A 21,680-nucleotide genomic window follows, 5' to 3' on the forward strand; every position below is an offset into this window, starting at 1 on the left:
GACGCTCAACTAGCAACTCGCTTTCATTCCGCTTTGTGCCGTCGAACAAGTCACATCGCAGAGCTCCCTCTCTCTCTCTCGCTATATCTAGCTCTACCCTTGCCGGCTTCTGTTACGGTTCACAAGAGAAAAACGGAAATCGTGAAAATTTCGTGTGCGGAAAGCTCTTCACGTTCAGTTTTACGTACTTTTGGGTCGTGTGTGTTTACGTGTGTTTGACATTGTATGTTGCTCGTGTTGTCTGTGTTGTATATACATACATACATATATATAACTAAGTGTGCTTATATCTAGTCGCTGTTGCTGTGGAACTTGCTCTTGCTTTTGTCGTAGTTGTTGTTGTGGTTGTTGTTATTGTTGTTGCGGTCCCACGCGCAACGAAAGCGAAAGTTTTGTTTGCGCGCGTGTTGCCATTTGCTAGGTCTATGATTGTGCACACAAACACACAGACAGTCGGCAACACACACGTTTTACCTAGAATAGATTAAAACAAAAAAAATATAAAAACAAAAACCGCGGCAAAAAGAAAGCGTGCGAAAAACAAAAAATAACAACAACAAAGAAAGAAAATATATATTGCTCATTAGTTTCAATGAGCTTGCAGTAAAATCCAAAAGAAAAGCAAACGAAGGAAGGGAAAATAAAATAGTAGAAAAACTCGTGTATGTGTTTATGCTGCCAGTGATTTTTTTCTTTCGCAAATTTGTTTATTTTTGCTTTGCGAAGAAGTTCTAAAAACCAGAAACAGCAACAGAAACATTCCAGATTTTAGGTAAGTGCACGCCTACCTTATTTACCCTTACGCCGCGTCGGCTCGGCCATTGTTGCCATAAATCTTTGAGGCATTAGCATCTAACACTTATGTGCGGCACGTGGCAAGGCATAAAAAATTGCATTTGACAGGCGACTTCCGATTTGGAGAGCTTTCCGCTTTCCTCGTGCGTTCTTTCTTGCTATCTAAGTCTTGCTCTCGCGTTGTCCTCCCTCTCTCTCTCACACACTCTGTTTCTCTTCCTCTCTCTCACTCTCTTGTGTTGTGTTAGATGCTGTGGCAGCGGGAGAATCCTGTTCTGTAGCTTCAAGGACGAATTTAGGTCAGGACAGTGACGCATTGCATGCGCCCTTTGGCCTTTTCTTTGTATGGCCCTGCAATTGCATCAACTGCATAGCCAGCTGTGTCACACGGCGTATGCGCAATATTGATTTTGTTTACATTAGAAAATTATATGAATGACTTCAGGAAGTTGTCAAATTATGCTGCAACCTTGATGTCAAATAAAAGTGCAAAGAAGGCTTCATAAAATTTCTAAAAATAGGCAGGAAGAGGAAATTTTTTATTCTATTGCACACACACTTTATGGAATTAATAAATTCAAGTCAATTCAATCGAAGGTTCTAAAGAAAAGCGTCGAACTTTTGTGAAATATAAAAGAATAAACGAAAATTTCAAACAATATCCACAGAATTGGCTTTGACGAAATTTTTTATAATTAATAATTCTTAATAATTATAATGGTTAATTTGTCTTGCCATTAGAAATTGCTACATATATACATACTTATGCATTATGCATCTCTCAAAAGACTATTGCAAGATTCATTTAATATTTCTAGACGTCATGGTTACAATTCTTTCATTCTTCTTTTTATTATCGTTTAATTTAATTTTAATTTCCTTTGTTTACCACTAAAAACAAAACAAAAAAACAAAAAAAAAACAATGACCCACACATAGTAATTCCTAGAACATGTTTATGGCGACTGTTTTTTATATTTCTCAATGAAATTTTTAGCCCAGATGCCCAAAAAACAGAGCGTGTGAATAAAAAAAGAAAACAGCTGATTTCCATGCTGTTGTTGTGGTTTAGTTAGGAATTTTATAACTAAACCGAAAAATTTAGTCAGCATATGCTAAGGAAGTTCATTGAACGCACATGTCGTATACGTAATATTTGCTATCATTGCATTTAAAGAACGTATATGGATGTATATATATGGGCAAACAGGAAATGGCACTCATATATATAGATATATATACATATATACAACTATATCTAAGCTGAAAGCGCGTGTGGCTACCAACAACACACACTATTTAGCAAACCAAAAGCCATTGCCATTACCATTGCCGGCATTCGGTGTCGATGCCGTTGCCGTTGCCGCTGCCGCTGCCGCGTTGCCGCCCCATTCATGACACCCCATGACGCCCCATAATCATAGATTTATCATTTTTACTCGAACGCTCGGGCGCGCGTTTCGCATTAAAACTTCGAGCTCAGCAAATAATAAAGGCACAAAAAAAAAAAAACAGTCTAACAGGGCTAACCTCGGTTATACCAATAGTTTTTATACACTTACGTTTCAGAGATTAATTTGTTTAACAAAATTATCTGAAATCAGGAATAATTAAGAGTATTAATAGCTAAAGACTGCCTAAATTATTGCTTTAAAACTTTAAAATATATAAATACAAAGTCTTAATAGCTCAAAATTGTTTTCTTTGCTAACTTTTCTGTTTTTGTTTTTACTGAGGTTTTGTGGCTTTTCACGTAAAATGCACCCGGAAGAAGGTTTCCTCTAAAGAAAGAGACCATTTTGCTTGGCAACTTTTAGGCGGAAACTCACTTCCTGCTTGGCATGGCAAACTTTTCTCTAAAACTAATACGCCCCGTTGGCCAGTAGGGTGTATGGAAAATAAAAACACAGCCCTACCATATAAACAAAAAGCAGCGAAGCGTTGCTGATACGTTGATCGACGACGACGACGCCAGTTTTTTTTTTTTATTTTTTGATTTTTTTTTTTTTTGCTCCAATTGTGGACATAAGAGAGCGCGCGCAGCTTGGTCGGCAGCAACACGTGCGTCGTTAATTCAATAAAAACAACAAGAGCAGGCCATGCACACACACACACACACACACACATATACACACACCACTCATAACACACAAGCACACCCTCATGGAGGTCTATACTAAGGAAGAAAAAAAAAGTAGAGACAGTAGCATAAAAATTCATTAACGGCATGTGAGCTTATTTTTTTTTTCTTTTCTTTTTCACTGTTGTTTGTGAGTTTTTTGTTAGCCGACTCTCTCTCTTTCTGCCTCACTCTCTGAATTCGAATTCGGGGAATTTGACAAGCTATAGTAATGCGGTTGCTCTGCTATAACAAGCCTAAACAGCAAAAGCTTGACAAATAAAACATTTGAGAGTATAAACAATATGTACATACTTAAGATTTTGTTCAAAGGATAATTTATTCATTAAACGAAATCATTTATAAAAGTGATAATAGTCATGCGGCTAGTTAAAAGTACTTACCAAAAAATATAGAATGAATATATAAATCTAATTAATAATATAATAAGTTTTATTTGGCAAGATGATGTTTTAAAATTTGCAATCTGTCGGAGCTAGGACAATCAACAAATTAACAGTTATTAAAAATTAGTGATAAAAGTTTTTCAAATTCGTTAGAATTTAATTGGAGCAGTTTGAATGTTTTTTATAAGACTTAAGAGTGCCTCAAGGCACATATCGACATTTAATAAAATCATTAATTCTGATTATTTTCTAAATCGTTTGGGAAATTATTTAATGTTAAAAAGTTTAAATTGTTTATTTAAAAAAATTTTCAAATTTTTCAAAATAGTTTTAGTTTGAATTTTTATATATTTTTTTTGTATATTTTATGACAATCGGTTAAAAACTCAAGAGCCTTAGAGTATTAAACTAAAACCATTATTCTTAACGGATTTCCATATATATAGAAGCTTCTAAATTTTCTAAATTTCTGGCGACTTTAAAATAAAATACCCTTACTACGAGATGCAAAGCTTCTGCTGAAGCAAGATTTTCATTAGCTTCAAAAATTTATGTTTATTATTTTTAAAAACATTATAAATGGTACTCAAATTTAAAACATAGTTTTTCAGCTAAATTTTTCCAAATTTTATATTCCAGTTTAAGTAGAAATTTTCTTCAGAAAACTTTTCGAGCTGTAAAATTTAGATAAATGTGTTCGATTTTCAAAGTACAAATTGTTCGAATAGATTGAAAAAGTAATTTATAGATAGGACAAAAGCAATTGAGAAAACGCTTAATCTAATGTCTTGGTTTGATGTACTAGAAATATGGCCAAACTTTTTGCTAATCGTTTTTTCTTCGAGTGTCACACACACACATATATACATTTATTCACTTTTTCTCACAATCTGCTGTGTTTCTCTTCTTTTGTCTCTCGCCTTTTTCTCTCTAATCTATGTGTTTGTGAGTGTGTGCCGTTGTCTGGCTCTACTCGTGCCGCCAAGTGGGGTCTGGGTCTGGGGCTAACATTTAATGTGAACGATTGAATGACAGTCTTTTTAATTTATGCAGGCAACTACAAAATTAATTCTTTCTCATTCCTCTTCCTGCTACCTTCGCCCTCTGTCCCCTTATCGATATATTTTGCTCAGAGTCTCTCTCTCTCTGTCTCTGTCTCTTCTTTTTCCATTGTCGTTTTAGGTTTTTGTTTATTTTTTATTTTTCTTTGTATATATTGCCTTTAGCGCACACGTGTATGCGGCTGTATTAGTGTCTATGTTCGTGTTTGTGAATCTGTCTGTGTGTGTGTTAGCCTATTTTAAAATGTAACCAAAAGCCAAATGGTAGCTACTGTTAAAACCCATTAAACTTAAATGCGAAACACGAGACGTGGGCCAAACACAAAGCGAATTGCAATAAAAAACCAACAACTGTATAAATTGGCTAATTTTCAACAGCATAATTAATTTTCTTAATCGTTTATTGAGAGAAGTGGAGGGGGGTGATCAGAGGGATTCCCAGCGATAAAGTTACTCAATTGTGGGTGCATGAATGTCGAAGAGAATCCAAATTCAAATCCCTTTTATGGTTCAAATCGGATATTATAAGCAAATGCCAAACAATTTCCGGCAAACAAATTACTTTTAATGTTATAGCATTACATGGAAAAAGACTGAAAACCACTTATAAATAGCAAAAGTTTCCAAGAATTAAGAGAAACTAAGTAATCAATTTTTATTTTCCAAGTCAAAGTAAAGTAGGCAAATGGCTATAATTGCTGAAATACATAGGTAAAGAGATGAAGAAATCAGTATGAAGATAAAAGTAAGCAAATTTTGATTGAAATAAGTATGAAGAATATGTAGTAGCAATGTTTATATTTTATATCACAGGCTTATTATTTATTTTATTTGTTTTACAGCTTTTACTTTAACGTCTGGCCTCTTTGATCGTAGCCTTTCGAAGCTTCTTCTCATTGTTCAGTGTTAATTAACGTGCATACGGCTCTGCCACAACAGTGTTGGCAATTCCACTATACTTATCGGTGTTCGTTATAGTTTAAACTAGTTATTCTACTACGAACAGAAATATTAGAATTTTCGTTATCTATTTTTAACGAAAGATCTATGCAGTTTTTATATATCTCAAAAAATGAGAACTTTCTAATCCCTGGGGAAACTATTAACAAGTATTTAACTAAATATAACTAACTAAATATTAACTAACTAAGTAATTAACTAAACATACCCAGCACTCCTCTAATTTGTTTCACTGAATAGAATTAAGCCATGCTCCTAGAAAAGATTCAGAATGAAACGCAGAATAAACTCTATTAAAGGATTTACTATTTATTCCGATTAGACCATCTCCTCAATAAACTGACAGCACTTTTTGGGGGGAGGGAGAGAGAGGGGGGCAGAGCAAACAGTACATGGCAATCCACTTAAGCTACCTCTTGTTAGGCGAACTTCCCTCCCCCCAGACCCTTGACTAGTTAACATAAAACTCAAACTCGGCTAATTGCTGACCCAATAACACAATGCCACACGATAGGGCGATAAATATATATGTATATTTATATGTACATACATATACATACATATACACACTTATATACACTGTAAATTAATGCACGCGCGTGTATTTATCGATGTTGTGCGGTGTGTTAGTCCATGATGTGGAAATACTTGCAAGTTCAATGTACACACACACACACACTTACACATTTTTTGAAACCACGAAGTGACTCGTGTGTGTGTCTCTTCTTTCTTGTCTACATAAAAGTGTCACACACGTGTCCCATCATTTTGCCTTGTCAAGTAGAAACAATCGCTGTTATTGTTGTTGTCTTGTTACTAATTTTATGACCACATTAGCGAATTATTATTTTTTTTTTGGTTTTTGCTAGCCATTCGCACCCATATAAAACACGAGTTGATTTTGCTTCAAGTTTGAGTTGAGTCTAGGCAAACATAAATTAAACAAACACATGACAGAAAAGAGCAAACAGCCATAAGCACACGCGTCTGACCTCTTCTTGCCTCCACCTCACTCGTGTGAGGCTTTGGCCAAGTCATCTGTTTCCTTTGACCATATTGTTGGTGTGTAACTTGAACTAAATGCCAATATGTCTGTGTGTGTTTATGTGTTTCGGCCTTGTTCAAACGGATGGATCTGTTCTTCATTTCTCGGCTTACTCACTCACATGTAGGTACGAGTATATACTTATACATATATCGCATTCATAATGATGGTGATGACTTATCAACACACGCGCAGAATAATTTCATTTGTCGCCGTTGCCGTCGTCGCCTTTGCCGTCATTTGCTTACTTTGCTCTTTCTCTTTTCTTCTTTTTTGCTTACCTCCCTATGTTTTTTTTTTTTCTTTCATTTTTTGTTAATAATAATAATACTCGAATTTATGGTTTAACGTTTTTCATTGTTATAGTTTAGAGTTTTTTTTTGCATTCGATTTCTTTGAATTTGAGCCACTTTGAAGTGTGACGACATGTGTTCGGTCTGTGAGAACTTGATCGTCGATTTGTATATTTACATTAGGTAACATCATGCAAACAATTTCTTGATAATTGTATTTCATTATACATATATGTACATTCAGCTTTTCAAATCAAATCGTTGGATATACATAAACACTATAGCGATTATATAAAGTCTTGCCAGTTTGCAGGAAAACATTTTCACCAAATGGACACAAAAAACAAAAAATAGATAATATTGCTTTTGGTAGTTTACTTTCTAGGAACTATAATTAAAAACATGTTCTACAGTTTAGTAGAAAATGGAATTTCAAATAGAATTTCTTGTCCCATGATAAACTCTATGAGTTGTGTTACGTTTATTGAAAAAGTTTTCTCACTCACTTTTTCTCATGTGATTTGAGTATGGCAAATGTTTCATAACATTTAAGTAGTTAATTTTATGACTAACTCTCTCATTACTCATATCAAAACTTCTGAAACTATTCAGCAAATTAAGGCATATCTAAAAGTGCAACTAATTAATTTACACTCACTCAAACTAAACTTATGCGATACCCTACGCGATGAATGGTAACTATTTATAACTTACTTTATTTATAGCTTGTTTTTGGTGTGTAAAATATAATGAGAAGTAAATAGCAAATGCCATTCAAATTGTATTGTACATATTTGTTTGTGTTTTCTTTCGTTTTATGACATTTAATTGTTGTCATCTCTTGTCCCACTTGTCCCCTGCCGCCTATCCTAGACCCTAGCACCTTTTGTTGCGGAAACGTGCGACTAAGTTGGCAAATGACTAAATAGCATGAAATATTGAATAGGCACGGTGCACGCGCCAACACATTTTGTAGAAATTTTTTGTGGTTTTTGCTGTTTTTTTTTGTTGTTGTTTCGTACTATGAAATCAGTTTTTGTTTACCACTTATTTAACAATTTGATTGGAACAATTGTGCACAATAACAATAGATCTAATTGTTAAAGTGAGCGTTTGTTTGAGAAACGTGTATCATGTATACGCCCCATACGCCATGGTCATAATCAACACGTGCCAGTTATTTCCACATAATTTATATAGAAACGAATTAATTATTATACACGTTAATAGTTCGGTGTCGCATTTTATGATGTGTCAATTAAATGAGCTAAATAAAAGTGATTATGCAATGGAAATGGAAATTTACACAATGATTAATGGTTAGACAAAAAAAAATCTAAACATGCCTCATAAAATTTAGAACATTAATTCTAATGAAATCATAAAAATCAACTAATGTCAATGAGAGTTTGAAAGTCAACCAATTTACATAGTGTATAGATTTGTCTTATATATGAATTTGTATTTGTATAATTCGAAAAACACAACATCCATCAATTAGCAACACATTTTATACCAATTCACATTTATCTTTTATGGCTTTGGCAAACTTGTTTGGCTTTTTTCTTTTATGTATGTATATATATATATTTTTTTTTTTTTGCAATAAACAATGCGGTTCTTTCTTTATTTAATTGTTATATATACCAACGGATATGTTTTTTTCGTACGTTTTATTGCACTTTAAAAATATCAAAACGTTTAGCTAATTTCGATTGTTTGATTGGCGCCACATGCCTGTTAAAAAGATTGTCTTGTGTAACATTTCGATTCTTGAATACCGATTGTAAACCAGAATAAATGCATTAAAGATTAGCTAAAATGTGTGGTAAGCAAATCAGTTTGACTTTTATTATAAAATGGTATCTAATCGGACTTTAAAATATTCATCATTAAATTTAATGTTGGTCTTAAAAAACAGCTGTCAAAGAAACCTAAAGTCTTTAGGCCACATGCTAAAAGCAAAGTACATAGTTTGCCTCAAGTCTATAAAAAGTTTTCAATCTCGCAAAATATTAAAAGTTACAAATAAACTAACTTTATGGAGTGTTAATGTTTTAGGAAAATTTTCCGCCAGCCTAATGGAATTATAGTAAAAGTTTTGTTACGAAATGGAATTATAGGTAAACTTTAGCTAGTTAAAGGAATTATGGTTTTTAATCGTGAAATGCAACAAATGTCTTTATTTCTTTAAAGAAACTAAAAAACAGAAACTAAAGAAAACATTTTTCATTAGCATTATTGTTATTATTATTATTGGTTGTTTTTTGTCTGTTATAAATGCGTGCGGATTAAATAAAGATTAGACGAGGATTATATTCTAAGCTTGGCAACATTTCTTTTATGTCTCTGTCAATTGCTCTTTGGACCCAGTCGAAGGTCTTTTGTGTTGGTGATCATGATGATGTGGCCAAATGTGTGAGTGTGTGTGTGTGTGTATTTCTTTCGTTTTTTTGCAACGTAATTAAATACAACGAGATGCTGTCAAATATGGTTACGAATATTCCTCCACTTCTTCAAGTTTATTTGAATTCTGTTCTTTCCCTCTTTTTCCGTTTCGTGCTTTTCTATTTATTTCTTTTTGGTGCTCATCATTTGGCACACGTGTCGCTCATTTAATGCTTTTCGTTTGGCTTTTATTTGCTTTCCTCACTCATTTTTGACATCATAAATTTTTTATCGCTTCGATGGCCGCAAACTATCCTTAAATCGACATCATTATTATCATTATTATCGTATGGGCAGTAAGTGTCGTTTGGTGGATCTTTCTATGGTCCGGTCTTTGGGGTTCTCTGATGGTGATGTGGTGCGATCTGGTCTGGTCTGGTCTGATTGGGTCTGCTCTGTGGTCTGTATGCACCACCAAGCCCCTTTTGGCACGTTTTCGCAACTATAGCCATATCTAAATACAATAATGACGCATGTTTATTATGAATGTGTGTGTGGGTAAATATTTTTTTTCTTTTGCCTTTTTTGTTTAATTTTTTGTTTCGACTCACTTAATTTCTATAATATTTGTTGTTGCTTTTGACCGCCTTTCATGCGCATGTGCTCAGATAACAAGAAAATTAGCACTGTTTTGCCATTGTCATTGTCTGGCACTGCCGTCGGCAACATTGGCAGAACTAAGCAAGTTTCAAACTAACTGCAAATAGGAAATAAACATTCAGATTTTGAAACATGAACTATTGCATACTCTACAATTTTTCTATGAAAAACCAAATGAAAACTTTGACTGTGATTTCATTTAGATTTTAAATTAAATCAATGAGAAATATTACTTCTACACTTTTTTGAACTCAAATGAACACAAATTCAATTGACCACCAATAATATTGTTCTTACATATTAAAGAGTTTAATTATTTTTCAAATAGACCACAACTTAAACTTTAAATCAATGTTAATTGTTAGTTGATCATAAATTGAAAATAAATTTAAGTTTATTAGCAATGGAAATTTTACATTTAGAAAGACTTTAAGAACTTTTTAAGAGTCTAGTTTTCCTGTTTGAAAAATGGAAAACTTTATAGCTAATGGATCATAAAAGACAATCCATAGTGTCAAATATATAAAGAACTTCATGAGTACATCTCTGAAATGGTTGACCAAAATTTAAACAATAATAACTAATATTTCATGGAATACAGTTTTAGCATCTATAATGAATCATCTGAAGCTGAGGCAACACAAATGAAAATAAAGAATGGAAATTAAATACTTTCTAGAGCTTCTTCTGAGTCTGGTCCTTAAAAACCTAGAAGTTTTGTTAAAGAATTAAACATTTTTATATTTATAAATCACTAATATGCCACATCAACTAAATGCTAGGGTATTCACACTAAAATCTCATGCAAACATTAAGGCAATAATTGTAAACAAGTCTTGTAAGACAAAATAAAAAGCTTTTTCTACATATGCAATGGAAAGTTTTATCATATATATATTTTTTTTATACATTCTCTGAATTTCAAACTAAATTATTGTGTCTGTGGTTAGCAGCGACGGCGCGTGTAAACTTGTTAGATAAGGTACAAGAAAGCAAAAGTCGGACATGAATGACACATGCTTATACAAATAGAGCGAGAGAAAGAGAAAGAGAGACTGAGAAAAAGCGAGGCGGAAAAAAGTGGATTGTTAACAAGAGATTAGGTGTCAAATGTGACTATAAGATGATGAAATATTAAAATAAAACTCAGAGGCGAGCTAGTGTCTAGTGCAAACTTTGCTCATTTCAATCATTTGTTAACAAACTATGATAGAAACTCATATATGTATCTCTTTTCATTTCAGTCAATAGGAACTCTAGTGTCAAAATTCTGGGAATCATATTAATTGAATGCACTTAAATAAGTAGGTGTTTAATGATTTTTGATCGTGTTTAGTCGTCTTGTTAGCTCTTTATGCACATGATACACTGTGCATATTAAGTATACGCCTTATTGGTCATATTTAATACTAAGTTGCTCCTTAATGAAGCTCATAAAACATGAAACATGAATGCTTAAATATTTCAAAGCTGAAGATTTTCTGCGAAAAGGGCAGAGTTTTTCTTTAGTTTTTTTCATAAGGAAAAACATTTAAACAAATGAGTCTCAAGTGCAATATAAAACGTTTTTCATGTGTGAAGTGTGTTTACAAACACACAACAGACAAAAGTCAGCCAAGGCGACAACGTGTCAGCCTTTTGTATGCATTAGTGGGTATACGTGTGTATAGTGTGTTTGTGTGTGTGTGTTTGTGGGGGTTGTCAGAGACCATTTTAGAACCCGCAGCGTCAAATCAACTTCATAACGACGACGCCTTCAACAAACAAAGCAAACATGAAAAACGATTCATTCAGCCAGTTGAGTGAGTTCCTTCAACTTACTTATTTTCTGCAACAATGTTGACAACAAAAACAAAAATCAAAACATCAATACTTCGGGGCTGAATTTTTTCTGTCATTGTGTGTGTGTGTGTGTGTTGTTTTGTGGCCAGCGGATATGATACTTATATATGTATATGTACATACTTACTTGATATATGGAAACGCCCCGACAATTTCAGAATTTCATTCGTCTTCCGCTTTTGTGTCAAAAGTCAATGTCGGTCTTCTTTTCTTTGTCTCAATCTTTTTCTTTCTTTCACAGTGTCTTTGTCTCTGTCTGTCTATGACCCTCCACCTCCGCCACCACTTTTGGAGGGTTCTCTTTGACAGCTGTCGTGTTGCTTGTTGCGTGTCATGTTAAAACAATTATTGGCTAATTTGTACGCACGCAGCAAGAAATCTCATCAAAGTTTCTTTTGATTGGTTTGACCTCAAAAAGCCTATAACAATGCCACAGGTTGCCTTTTGTCGCAAAAACGTGCCACAAATTGGTTTACATAGATTTGAATTGTCAACAGGACACAGGACACAAGATGTACAATGAATAATTTAGTTATGACCAAATTAATTATAAATCCTTAGTTATGCAGAAATTTTGCCCATCTTTGCTTATTAGCTGAATTAAACAATTTTGATAAAGATCATATATAATGCTTTAGCTACTTATTGGCAAAGTATCTTAAAGATTTATTAAAACCTAGCTTAGTCCAACGCATAAATTGTTTATTAAAATATTATTCTTGATCGTATTTCCTTAGTGTTCATATGACCATTCATATTTATATCCATTTCATTTATTTATGGCCTTTTGTAACTTCATATTCGCTAGCCTAGTCCTTCACGCTGCCCCTGCTGGAGGATATTTTTCGGGTGTATCTCATATCCCACCGCCCTCACACTCTTCAGAATAAGGATGGCGCGTGCACAACAAAATATGCCTTAGAGGTCATTTCGTTACGCACTACGGTTTTATTTCCATTTTGTGTTTTTCCTCACTCTCTTTCTCTCTCTCTCTCTCCTATATATCTCTAGCCTAGCTGATGGTGATGGCTGTTGGATGTCGGTCATGAGACTCCCCTTGGTATGCTAGATGACGGCATAAATAATAAAATGTAATTTCAAACGCATACATATTGACACATTGACAACAATTCTTGTTGGCAACCTGGACATTTCGATCGAGGCAATGGCAAGGGCAGGCGAAGTGTGTTTGAGAGAAAAGGGGAGAAGTCTGTGGGCAGATGAAATATCCGCTTAGTTTCCATAAGGCATTTTAAACGAAAATGCCGTAAATTTTGTAGGCCACAGCATTTTAGGCATTTCATCATCATCATCGTAAGGTTCTTTCTCGCGTCGCTCCACTTCGTCATCATCGTCGTCCTCATCCTTATCATCATCATCGACCTCATCCTTATCATCATCATCGTCGTCGCGCAGCACTTTCCAAATGTAATTACACTCAAGAGATACACGTGCCGTCAACAAGATTGTTGTTTTTGTTGCCGCTGCTGCTGCTCCAGAGGGCGTTTTCAATTTGAATTTATCTGCCCGGCTGGCTGTCTGCCTGACTGCCTGTCAGTGAGCCTTGAAGGGCTCATCTGCATGACATTCCGACCAACAACCATTTGTTGTCTATCAATATTTTTGTAGGCGTCACTTGGCTCACTTTAACTTTATTTACCTTTGCGAACAGCATTTGCTGTTGCCGCCTGTTGTGTTGCTCGTTGCCATGGTATTAGCCAGGATTTGGAGCATGGTTAATGAGCTTCAGCTTGGGATTCAGTCTCTGCTTAAGCTCTGTGTCCCATCTCAATACTTGAACAACATGTTGCTGACAAATGTTTCGACTATTTTCTCATTTTTTAAGTTACCTGACAATAGGAATTAACCTTGTTCAATTAGCTTAATCTCAGATTTATAGAGCCTGATACCACACACACAATTGTGTCAGACAAGTTCTCTATATTTAAATAACGATATTTTTCTCTAACTTTGGGTGTGCCACATATATATTTAGAGCTTATAGAGAAATCTTCTAAACGGATGTCTAAAATCTCATGCTTCTTAGATATGCAAATATTAAAATGGATCGAATTAACTGCTTGTTAAGTGTCTTTTATTAATTACCTTTCATTTGATTATCTAACCTTTTTCGACTTCTTGATAATTAATATTATTAAATCGTTAAATTGTGTGCTCTACCGTTGACAATAAGTTTTTTGCACTATAAACTTGATTCCCCTCGCTCATCTCTCGATGCAAACCACAAATACAAAGCAATACTTTTTGTTTGCCTCGTGCAAAATATATAAATCCAGTTTATGGCTCTTCAAATATAAAATCGGTCATCAAATTTTACTGAATGTCGTCATCTTCAGACCATGCAAAGGCTTTTTGCAACCATCGACCCGCCCCATGATGCGAGTTAAATGAACTCGTAAGAATTTTATCTTCTGTTTTTGCGTATATTGTTCACTTTTACTGTAAACACCCAAAATATACCACACACGTGCATTAAATCGCTTGATCAATTAATCAATCTGAAGGCTAATTAATTTTACATTTTAATCGCATTTATTTCAATTTTTAATTGTGCTCAATCTTGTGGGTTTACTTTGTTTTCTCTTGCAGTTAACCAAAATGGCACCCACCATATGCTCGGATAAGAAACAGATGCGTGTGACGGGTTTTAAGGAGGGAAGACGACATCATGGCGTTATTTCAATGAACAGTGCAAGCACCTCGTCATCATCATCATCATCATCGTCGTCGTCGTCATTATCATCGTCGTCGATGTCGCCCTCATCACCAATAACATCAGCCAGAGCAGCTGCCAATAGAGCACTACAAGCCAGCTCAGTGCTTAGACATGGTAAGTAAAAAAATAAGCTTTATTTCAAGATATACACTGTAAGAAAAACAGAGAAAACTTAAAAATAGTCGTGCATAGACGTCAATGACTTGTTGTCTAATATTTTTCTGATTTTTTGTTCATTTCGGGAGATTAAAATTGTTATTAGTAAATTTCAAATTCATATAAACTTAAATTATTTTCAAAAAAGGAGCTAATCTTATCCCTTTTTAATGTTGTACGGTTTCAGTGTAGATACAGTCAGTTTTCACTCTTATGTGGGAGCACGTTGCGTATACGTAACGCAGACAGATAGATTGGAACGCTTGAGTTTTCCATTTTAAGCTACCCTTTTTTTCTCCATTTTGGTTTTGCATTTGGTTGTTGTTTTTTTTTTGGTTGTTCCTATCACGTTACCTGGTCATGTTTAATTAATTTATGTAAACTTGGCCACATCCATCACTCGTACCTTACACCCTCCTTTTAACACATTCTCACCTTGTCTTGCCTTCTCCTTTTTCCAAAATTCTCACGTGCCCCTATGGCTTATGATGTGTGTGTGTGTGTTTCTGCTTACTTCACGTGTTGTTGACTTCAATGTTATGATTTTTTTGGATGGCGTTTGTTTTAAATGTGTAGTATCCTGATATTTTGCACGCGAGTTTATTGTGTTATGCCACCAATTTGCGTCATCACGGCCACAAACACAGACACCCCTTTTTGCAGTTGTGTAAGACGATGAAGCGCAGCATTATTTTGGGGAAGGCTGAAAGAAGGACGAGAAACACGAGCCCAGGACAATTTCTTCTTTTCTGTTTGGTATTTTATATAAGCGATCAGAGGCCGCTTGACTACATTCAGACAGAAGAAGTCAATGGGAAAACCAGGAAATTGTGAAAATATATATTGTGGTTATTGCCCTTCGCCATTGATCAGGTCCGTTTGAAGGTAGATATTTAAACAAGATTTAGTAGTAATTTAAGGCCAAAGTCCCTAGACAGTCTTTGGGTTCAAAAAACTCTAGTTGACATGCCAGTTTGGTTTTAGTTTACCTTGCTTTTTATTTCCATTTCCAGTAATCCGTCCCTGGTGATGACAAAAAACGTGCCATTTCGGTCTTTTGCTTTGTTTTGTTTTGCTTTTTGGCAAGTTGACTTTTTATTTAGGGCAAGTGTGAAACTCATTGAAAAGCAAAAAAATTTTTGCATATGGGCCAGAATTTTATGTACATATTGCACAAACAATTGTGGTAAATGATGACTGTTGTGTCTGTTGCTGTGGCTGCTTACTGTAATTAAGCATAACTAGTGACTAATTCGTTTGGGGAACCGTCCCAGCCACGTGTGCTTACATCGAGGCCACAAAGCCCAGACCCCAGATCCGGCCCTAACACCTGCCTCCCCCCCCAACCAACCAACCAACAGCCACACCCTAGCATGCAGTTGTGAAATAAACAAAATGCAATGCCAAACAAAAACAACAATAGCAACAACATTTAGATAAACGTAACGTAGACATAGACAAGTGCATGTGCCGCCTGAATCTAGCTCTCTGACGTTTGCACAGTTCTCGTTCTCAGTGCTGTTGCCTTGCATAAGGCAGGAAATAAGTAACAGAAATAACAAAAACACAACAACACAACAACACGAACAAAATGAAAAATTAAACATTTCCGCATTATTGAATAAAAGTTTCGCTCTTCTCACACATTTTGCACATGTCAGAAACATGCGTTCAATTTTGTTAGATCGATTTGAAAGTTTTGCTATGACATATAAGCTATGGCTAATCAAAAGTAATATAAATATAAATAGAAGCTCTAGAAATAGCATTTTTCTTGCCTCAGTTTGCCTCTTAGTCAGTTTATTTTTATACCCGTTATAGTTAATTTAAGACTAAGACTATTACATCCTTTTATCTTCCTGATGTTGAAAAATCTTAGGATTTCTTTTGTGGAAGATTGATTTTTAAAGATATTTTAATTCAAAACATTCTTCAAAAAATCTTTAATGTTAGTAAAAATTAACTATAAAATATAGTTTTAGTAATTTGATAATATTTGTGAACAAGTGTCTTTTTGCCTTGAAGAACTTGTCAAATTAAAAACATTTCATTACATTTCTTGTTTTGTATGAAATAAAATTAATTAGTGATTCATTTTCTAAAATTTATTAAAAAAGTAAAATGTTTGCACCACTTGAGGATTCTAAAGAAAAGCTATTAGAGAGATTGGGTGACTGTGCCAGTTTGCCTTTGCATCGCATTGATCTAATCACACGGACTCTGCGATGTCGTAAAATTGAAATCTTTGACTATGAAGAGGAATTGAGTTTCTCGGCCGAGGAAGAAGAGGGTGAGGGTTTGACATTTAGCACAGAAGATGCCACCGATGATGAGGAAAGAGCTCTGAGATTGGTGCAAGAGATTGATTGCCTAATACATCGCATTCAGCTTATACAATTGACGATTAAAAAACGTCAAGAAGAACAAAAACAGAAATCCGAAGAAGCTGAAGTCAAAGAAGTAGAACTAGAGGAGGAATTGCCAATACCTAGTAAACTAGCTCGATGCCTCAGACAAAGGGAAATGCTAGAGGAAAATAATAATAATGAAATTGAGACAAATCTGGTTGAAGAACCCAAGAGTAAGGTCAATAACTTAAAGTTAAGTTGCCAAGAGCAAAAGGAAGTCAATGATCTAATGCATGCCCATGATCGTTTACAATGCGAACTCGATGAAATGATTTGCCGCTATCAAAATCTGCGTCACGTGTTCCAAGAAATGCGCCTTCAACTTTCAACTTTGGAGAAAAAACTACGACAACTGCAAGATCATGCCAAAGACCATATCGAATGGACTAAACAAGTGGCTGGAGAATTAAATGTCTGCTCTCAACGTTTCAAATACTTGAACAAGGTTAAATTATCCAAGCAAAATGCCGCACGGGTGATCGCTAGTAAAGTGGCATTTGCCTTTAATCAGAAAATGACATATTTGCAAGACAATCAATATAAATATGACCTGAAAGACTATAATAAGGAAATTGCCGAAATGTGTTGCCACCTAGAGGATTTGCGTAGCGAAATTGAATATCGTTGTGATAAACTCGAACGGAATGCCACAAAACAAAGTATACTCGATTACGGAATGCGTGGGATGACAGCTGCTACATTATCGGCTGTGCATGCAGCTTTACATGAAATGAGTGAACAGAGTTCGCAATGGAGCAAAAAAAGTCCATCCCAGGCATCATCCACAAAGAAAGATGAATCATAGCAAAAATAAAAATGTAGTAATAAAAAACCAGAATAAGTATTATTTGCCTTGCCCAGTTTCTTTATGACTAAATCATAAACAAAACAGAAACTGATAATGTTTTTTAGAGTCACAATTTGTGTTATGTAAATATTTTACTCTAATTGAATGGTCAACCTAATCGATATTTGCAGTTAGAAACTGTTTCCACTTTCTTGCAATGAAAAACACGTCATCAAGTTGTGGTCAGTCATTTGAATTCAAAACCCCTATCATCGTCACCAGTTGTTGCTGTCCGTCCCGATTGACTTGCTCACTCTTTGCTCTCACGTTTCTTTGCACTGGTGCAGCTTATGATAGGAAAATAAAAGTAAAGTTCTATTTGCATAATGTAAGCAAAATGCTGGCAAAACCTTGTGCCATGTGCTCGACAAACGTTGACCGTTACGCTCAGGCTTAACGCTGACGACGACTACTACGAGCACGTCGACGACGACGACCCTGACCATAGACACAGTCACGGAAATGCTAATTGGAAAATGATTTGTGTGTGGGTGTTGAGATGGCATGGGGGGAGGCATGGGATGGTACGGAATGAAATGGGAGATTGCCATGATTTCAACAGCTCTATTGAAGGTAGAAAGAGCGTAACAAAAGCCCTCATAGACTGCAAATGATGATGAGAAAATTGTTGTCAACTAGTCAGACGTTTGGTCAGTCGCTTGGTCGTTGACTGCTAACTCTGCCACAACTGGGCTCTGGTCACGTTTTTTTGCACACACGCGAGGAACACACAGACAGACACACACACACAAATAGACAGAAACACATGGTCATAGTGATAGATGACGACGCCAATGAACGAAGGCAAAGGCAAGGCGACGACAACGCTCTGGTCTATTGACTGATTAGCACAATGCGGTCAATTGCACAGTGTAACTAAACATAATGTCGTGGGGGGAAATACATTAGCAAGGTTATTCATAAATCTAATATGAGACACACACACACTCATTTAGTAGAAAGATTCTTCTGTTTTTCAAACTAATTTCAATGCCTTTTAGTTCTACTGTAGATGACCCCAAGTAAATGAATGTATTTTAATTGAAATTGAAATTTTCTTTTGTTTTGCAGTTGCCAAAGGTTCAATGAACCCATCGGGTCGACGACGTTTTGCTCCAATGCCACGAAAAATGCCACAAATCTCCTTTAAAGATTATGATGATACATCATCCGATTATACTTCGATTTCTGCCATACAGGAAACATTATCGACAGACCGTGAGAGTCTTGATGACTATATGCATTCCAGCGATAGTAATAGCAGCAGCCTAAATACAACTAGTAGCAGCATTGACAGCGGCAACAGCAGCACCAACAACAACATTCGATCAGTATTACAACCTGCAATGGGCAACAACAACAACAATAATAATAACTGCAATAGCAACAAATCTTTTGATTATGACGATTCACTAATGGACGAATATGTGGATGATAGTGATAGTGGCTATGATGTAACACCGGGGCCCAGATCAATGGTCAAAAGGTTTCAAGAACATCAGCAGCCCAATTTTCAGCCACAAATGGAGCAGCCTCACAATGCCGAAGGTCTCTTATCGATAGCCATTAAGACCATTAAGTTGGTGCAACGAAATAGATTGCTCCAGAAACGTTTGGCTCAATTGCAGTTGGAGACATCGGAGTTTATAGCCTCGGTGTTGGCCAATCCCGAGAATAGTCATTTTCATCATTCAAAAGCTGAGGCAAAGCTCAGCAACATGTTGCTAAGACATTAAAGTTACAAACGGAAAAAGTTGCAAAGAAATCATGGCATACTTTTGGGCTGAAACATGTTTACATATTTATTCTTTTTATTGAGTTAAACTGCAAAAGGAATGATTTCATTTTCGTTAACATGAGGAAAGGATTTCGTACTGATTACATTATAAAATAAAATAAACAACAAAAACCACAACAAGAAAAACACAACACACACTACTTACAACACAAAAAAAGAAAAAACCTAAAACAACAACAAAACAAAAGAAAAAATATATTTATAAAAAGAGTCAAAAACTATTGTAGTTTACATTTTACATTTTCATACACAAACACACTCACACACACACACACAGACATTTTTTAATGCGTGTGTTACATTTTTTTACATCCAAACAATTAATTTATATATTAAATATTATTAACTTAGTGTAACCAGGCATAATCATTGAAAGACCTACGACGCTTTTGGCTTTTTACAAATTCTATATAGTTTATAGTTTAAAAGGATCGATGGAAAATGCAAAGCAATTTGTTCATTCAAAATCAAATCAATAAGAAAACTAAAAAATTATACGTAATATAGCATACTATACTATATAGACGATCGTCATTAGAAAAGCCCCAAATCAAATTTAAGAAATGATTAATGCAAATTGTTTCGATTCTAAAAACTCAGTTCATGTACTTCTCTCAAATTTCATTGTTAGAAGAAAAAAAAAACAAAACAAAATATTTTAATATTTTTGATCTTACATATACATACACACATCCAAGCACACACACACACACACACACCCCTGCATAATACAATGAATAATCATTTAGAACGCTAAATACATAAATATTTCAAAATAAATTTATAACTTGTATCAATTTTTTCTTTGAAATTTTATTTAGTCTTGCAATATTGAAAAACAACTCCTCAATTCTTGTTGTAGTCTGTTTGGTTGTTTCATCGTTCACTCGATTTAATGACTTTCACCCTTTTTGCCTGCCACACGTTTAAAATCGTTCATTTTGGTGGTCATAATGGGAGATCCGATAAAGCCAATGTAGTCAATTTGGGTGACATCTCCGCCAGATTGATTGTTCTTGACATAGATTTGAATATTTTGGACATTTTGGAATTTCACATAACGTAAATTGATAGGTTGGCCCTGGTCCAAGTCTTTTTCAGCCAAACTGCAGGAAAATAAGACAAAGAAATAAAATTAAAACATTAAAAATTCTAAAAATTTTGAACATACGTCAAATCCTGAACACTGCTCATGGACTCGGCCATATCGAAATCAATGGTGCGAGGTTGATTAATAAACAATTTCACATCCTTAGGTCCCAATTGGACGGGAGCCTTGAATTTTAGAGAATGTATTTTAACAGCCTGATTGAATGTAATGGACATGATCAATTGCTCGTCACAATCGGATTGCAAGTAACCACCGGTGGAGGCCAGTGCATTCTTTAGATTATGATCATCGGCCTCGTTAAGGCATTCGCATTCTTGCTTCGAGATGAGGGTGTTCAATTCGATCTGTAAAAGAAATATGAAGAAAGTTAGTGCGAATGGTTTCATTTTTCACCTACCAATCCCTGGCCATAATCTTCTTCGCTTTCTTCACCACTGCTCGAACCGATGTGCTCCTGTATCTTTGCTTCCAGACTATTGACATCCGCTCCTTGAATCCTATCGATTTTGGACTTCTTTTTATAAAATATGAATGTCGGCATGGCCGAGACACCCTGCCCAGTTGCAGTATCCTGACATTTGTCGACATCCACCTTCAGAAATATGGCCTTGGGGTACTTGGTGGAGAGCTGCTCAAAAATGGGAGCAATTCTTTGGCAGGGACCGCACCAGGAAGCTGTAAAATCAACTACAACCAGTTGTACACCAGCCTCGGTGAGCTCCGCTTGGAAATGCGATTCGTCATTAATAACGCGTACAGCCATTTTGTAGACTTCTCGTTGATTTAACTGTTTCTCTTTCTGTTTTGTAAACTTGGTGAAAAATAAAGTACAATGTTTATTTGTTTTTAATTATGGAAAAATCGCAAAGAAAAAGTAAGTACGATTTTTTTTTAACTTAAGCAGAAGCAAATTTTTTGCTATCTGTCATTCTTTTTTATTTTCGATTTTGTCCTTTTTTTTTATTCAGTGCTGGGCCTTTTACTGGTGATGAAAACTTAGTTTAGCGGTTTTTTTTTGGCGATTTTGGCTGACTTTATTACAGCTAGATCTCG

At 35.1% G+C, this 21,680-nt stretch overlaps 3 protein-coding genes across 3 annotated transcripts; 2 read left to right on the forward strand and 1 right to left on the reverse strand.

Moving 5' to 3' along the window:
* Positions 1–536: 536 nt before the first annotated feature.
* Positions 537–19,648, forward strand: LOC6651194 (putative uncharacterized protein DDB_G0281733). The gene is made up of 3 exons (XM_023180035.2): positions 537–772; positions 14,181–14,421; positions 18,790–19,648. Exons 2-3 carry the CDS (start codon positions 14,190–14,192, stop codon positions 19,452–19,454), a joined length of 897 nt encoding a protein of 298 aa, XP_023035803.1. The 5' UTR covers positions 537–772; positions 14,181–14,189; the 3' UTR covers positions 19,455–19,648.
* On the forward strand, positions 16,543–17,718 carry LOC124460902. Its single transcript, XM_047012504.1, has one exon. It carries the CDS (start codon positions 16,585–16,587, stop codon positions 17,674–17,676), a length of 1,092 nt encoding a protein of 363 aa, XP_046868460.1. The 5' UTR covers positions 16,543–16,584; the 3' UTR covers positions 17,677–17,718.
* Positions 19,649–20,300: 652 nt separating the features above from the next.
* LOC6651195 (thioredoxin-like protein 1) lies at positions 20,301–21,566 on the reverse strand. Its single transcript, XM_002074068.3, has 3 exons — positions 21,025–21,566; positions 20,688–20,971; positions 20,301–20,622 (listed from the first exon to the last, which is right to left on the reverse strand). Exons 1-3 carry the CDS (start codon positions 21,388–21,390, stop codon positions 20,409–20,411), a joined length of 864 nt encoding a protein of 287 aa, XP_002074104.1. The 5' UTR covers positions 21,391–21,566; the 3' UTR covers positions 20,301–20,408.
* Positions 21,567–21,680: the final 114 nt, after the last annotated feature.

This window comes from Drosophila willistoni, chromosome 3R, assembly GCF_018902025.1.
Source record: "Drosophila willistoni isolate 14030-0811.24 chromosome 3R, UCI_dwil_1.1, whole genome shotgun sequence".
Classification (NCBI taxonomy): Eukaryota; Metazoa; Arthropoda; class Insecta; order Diptera; family Drosophilidae; genus Drosophila; species Drosophila willistoni.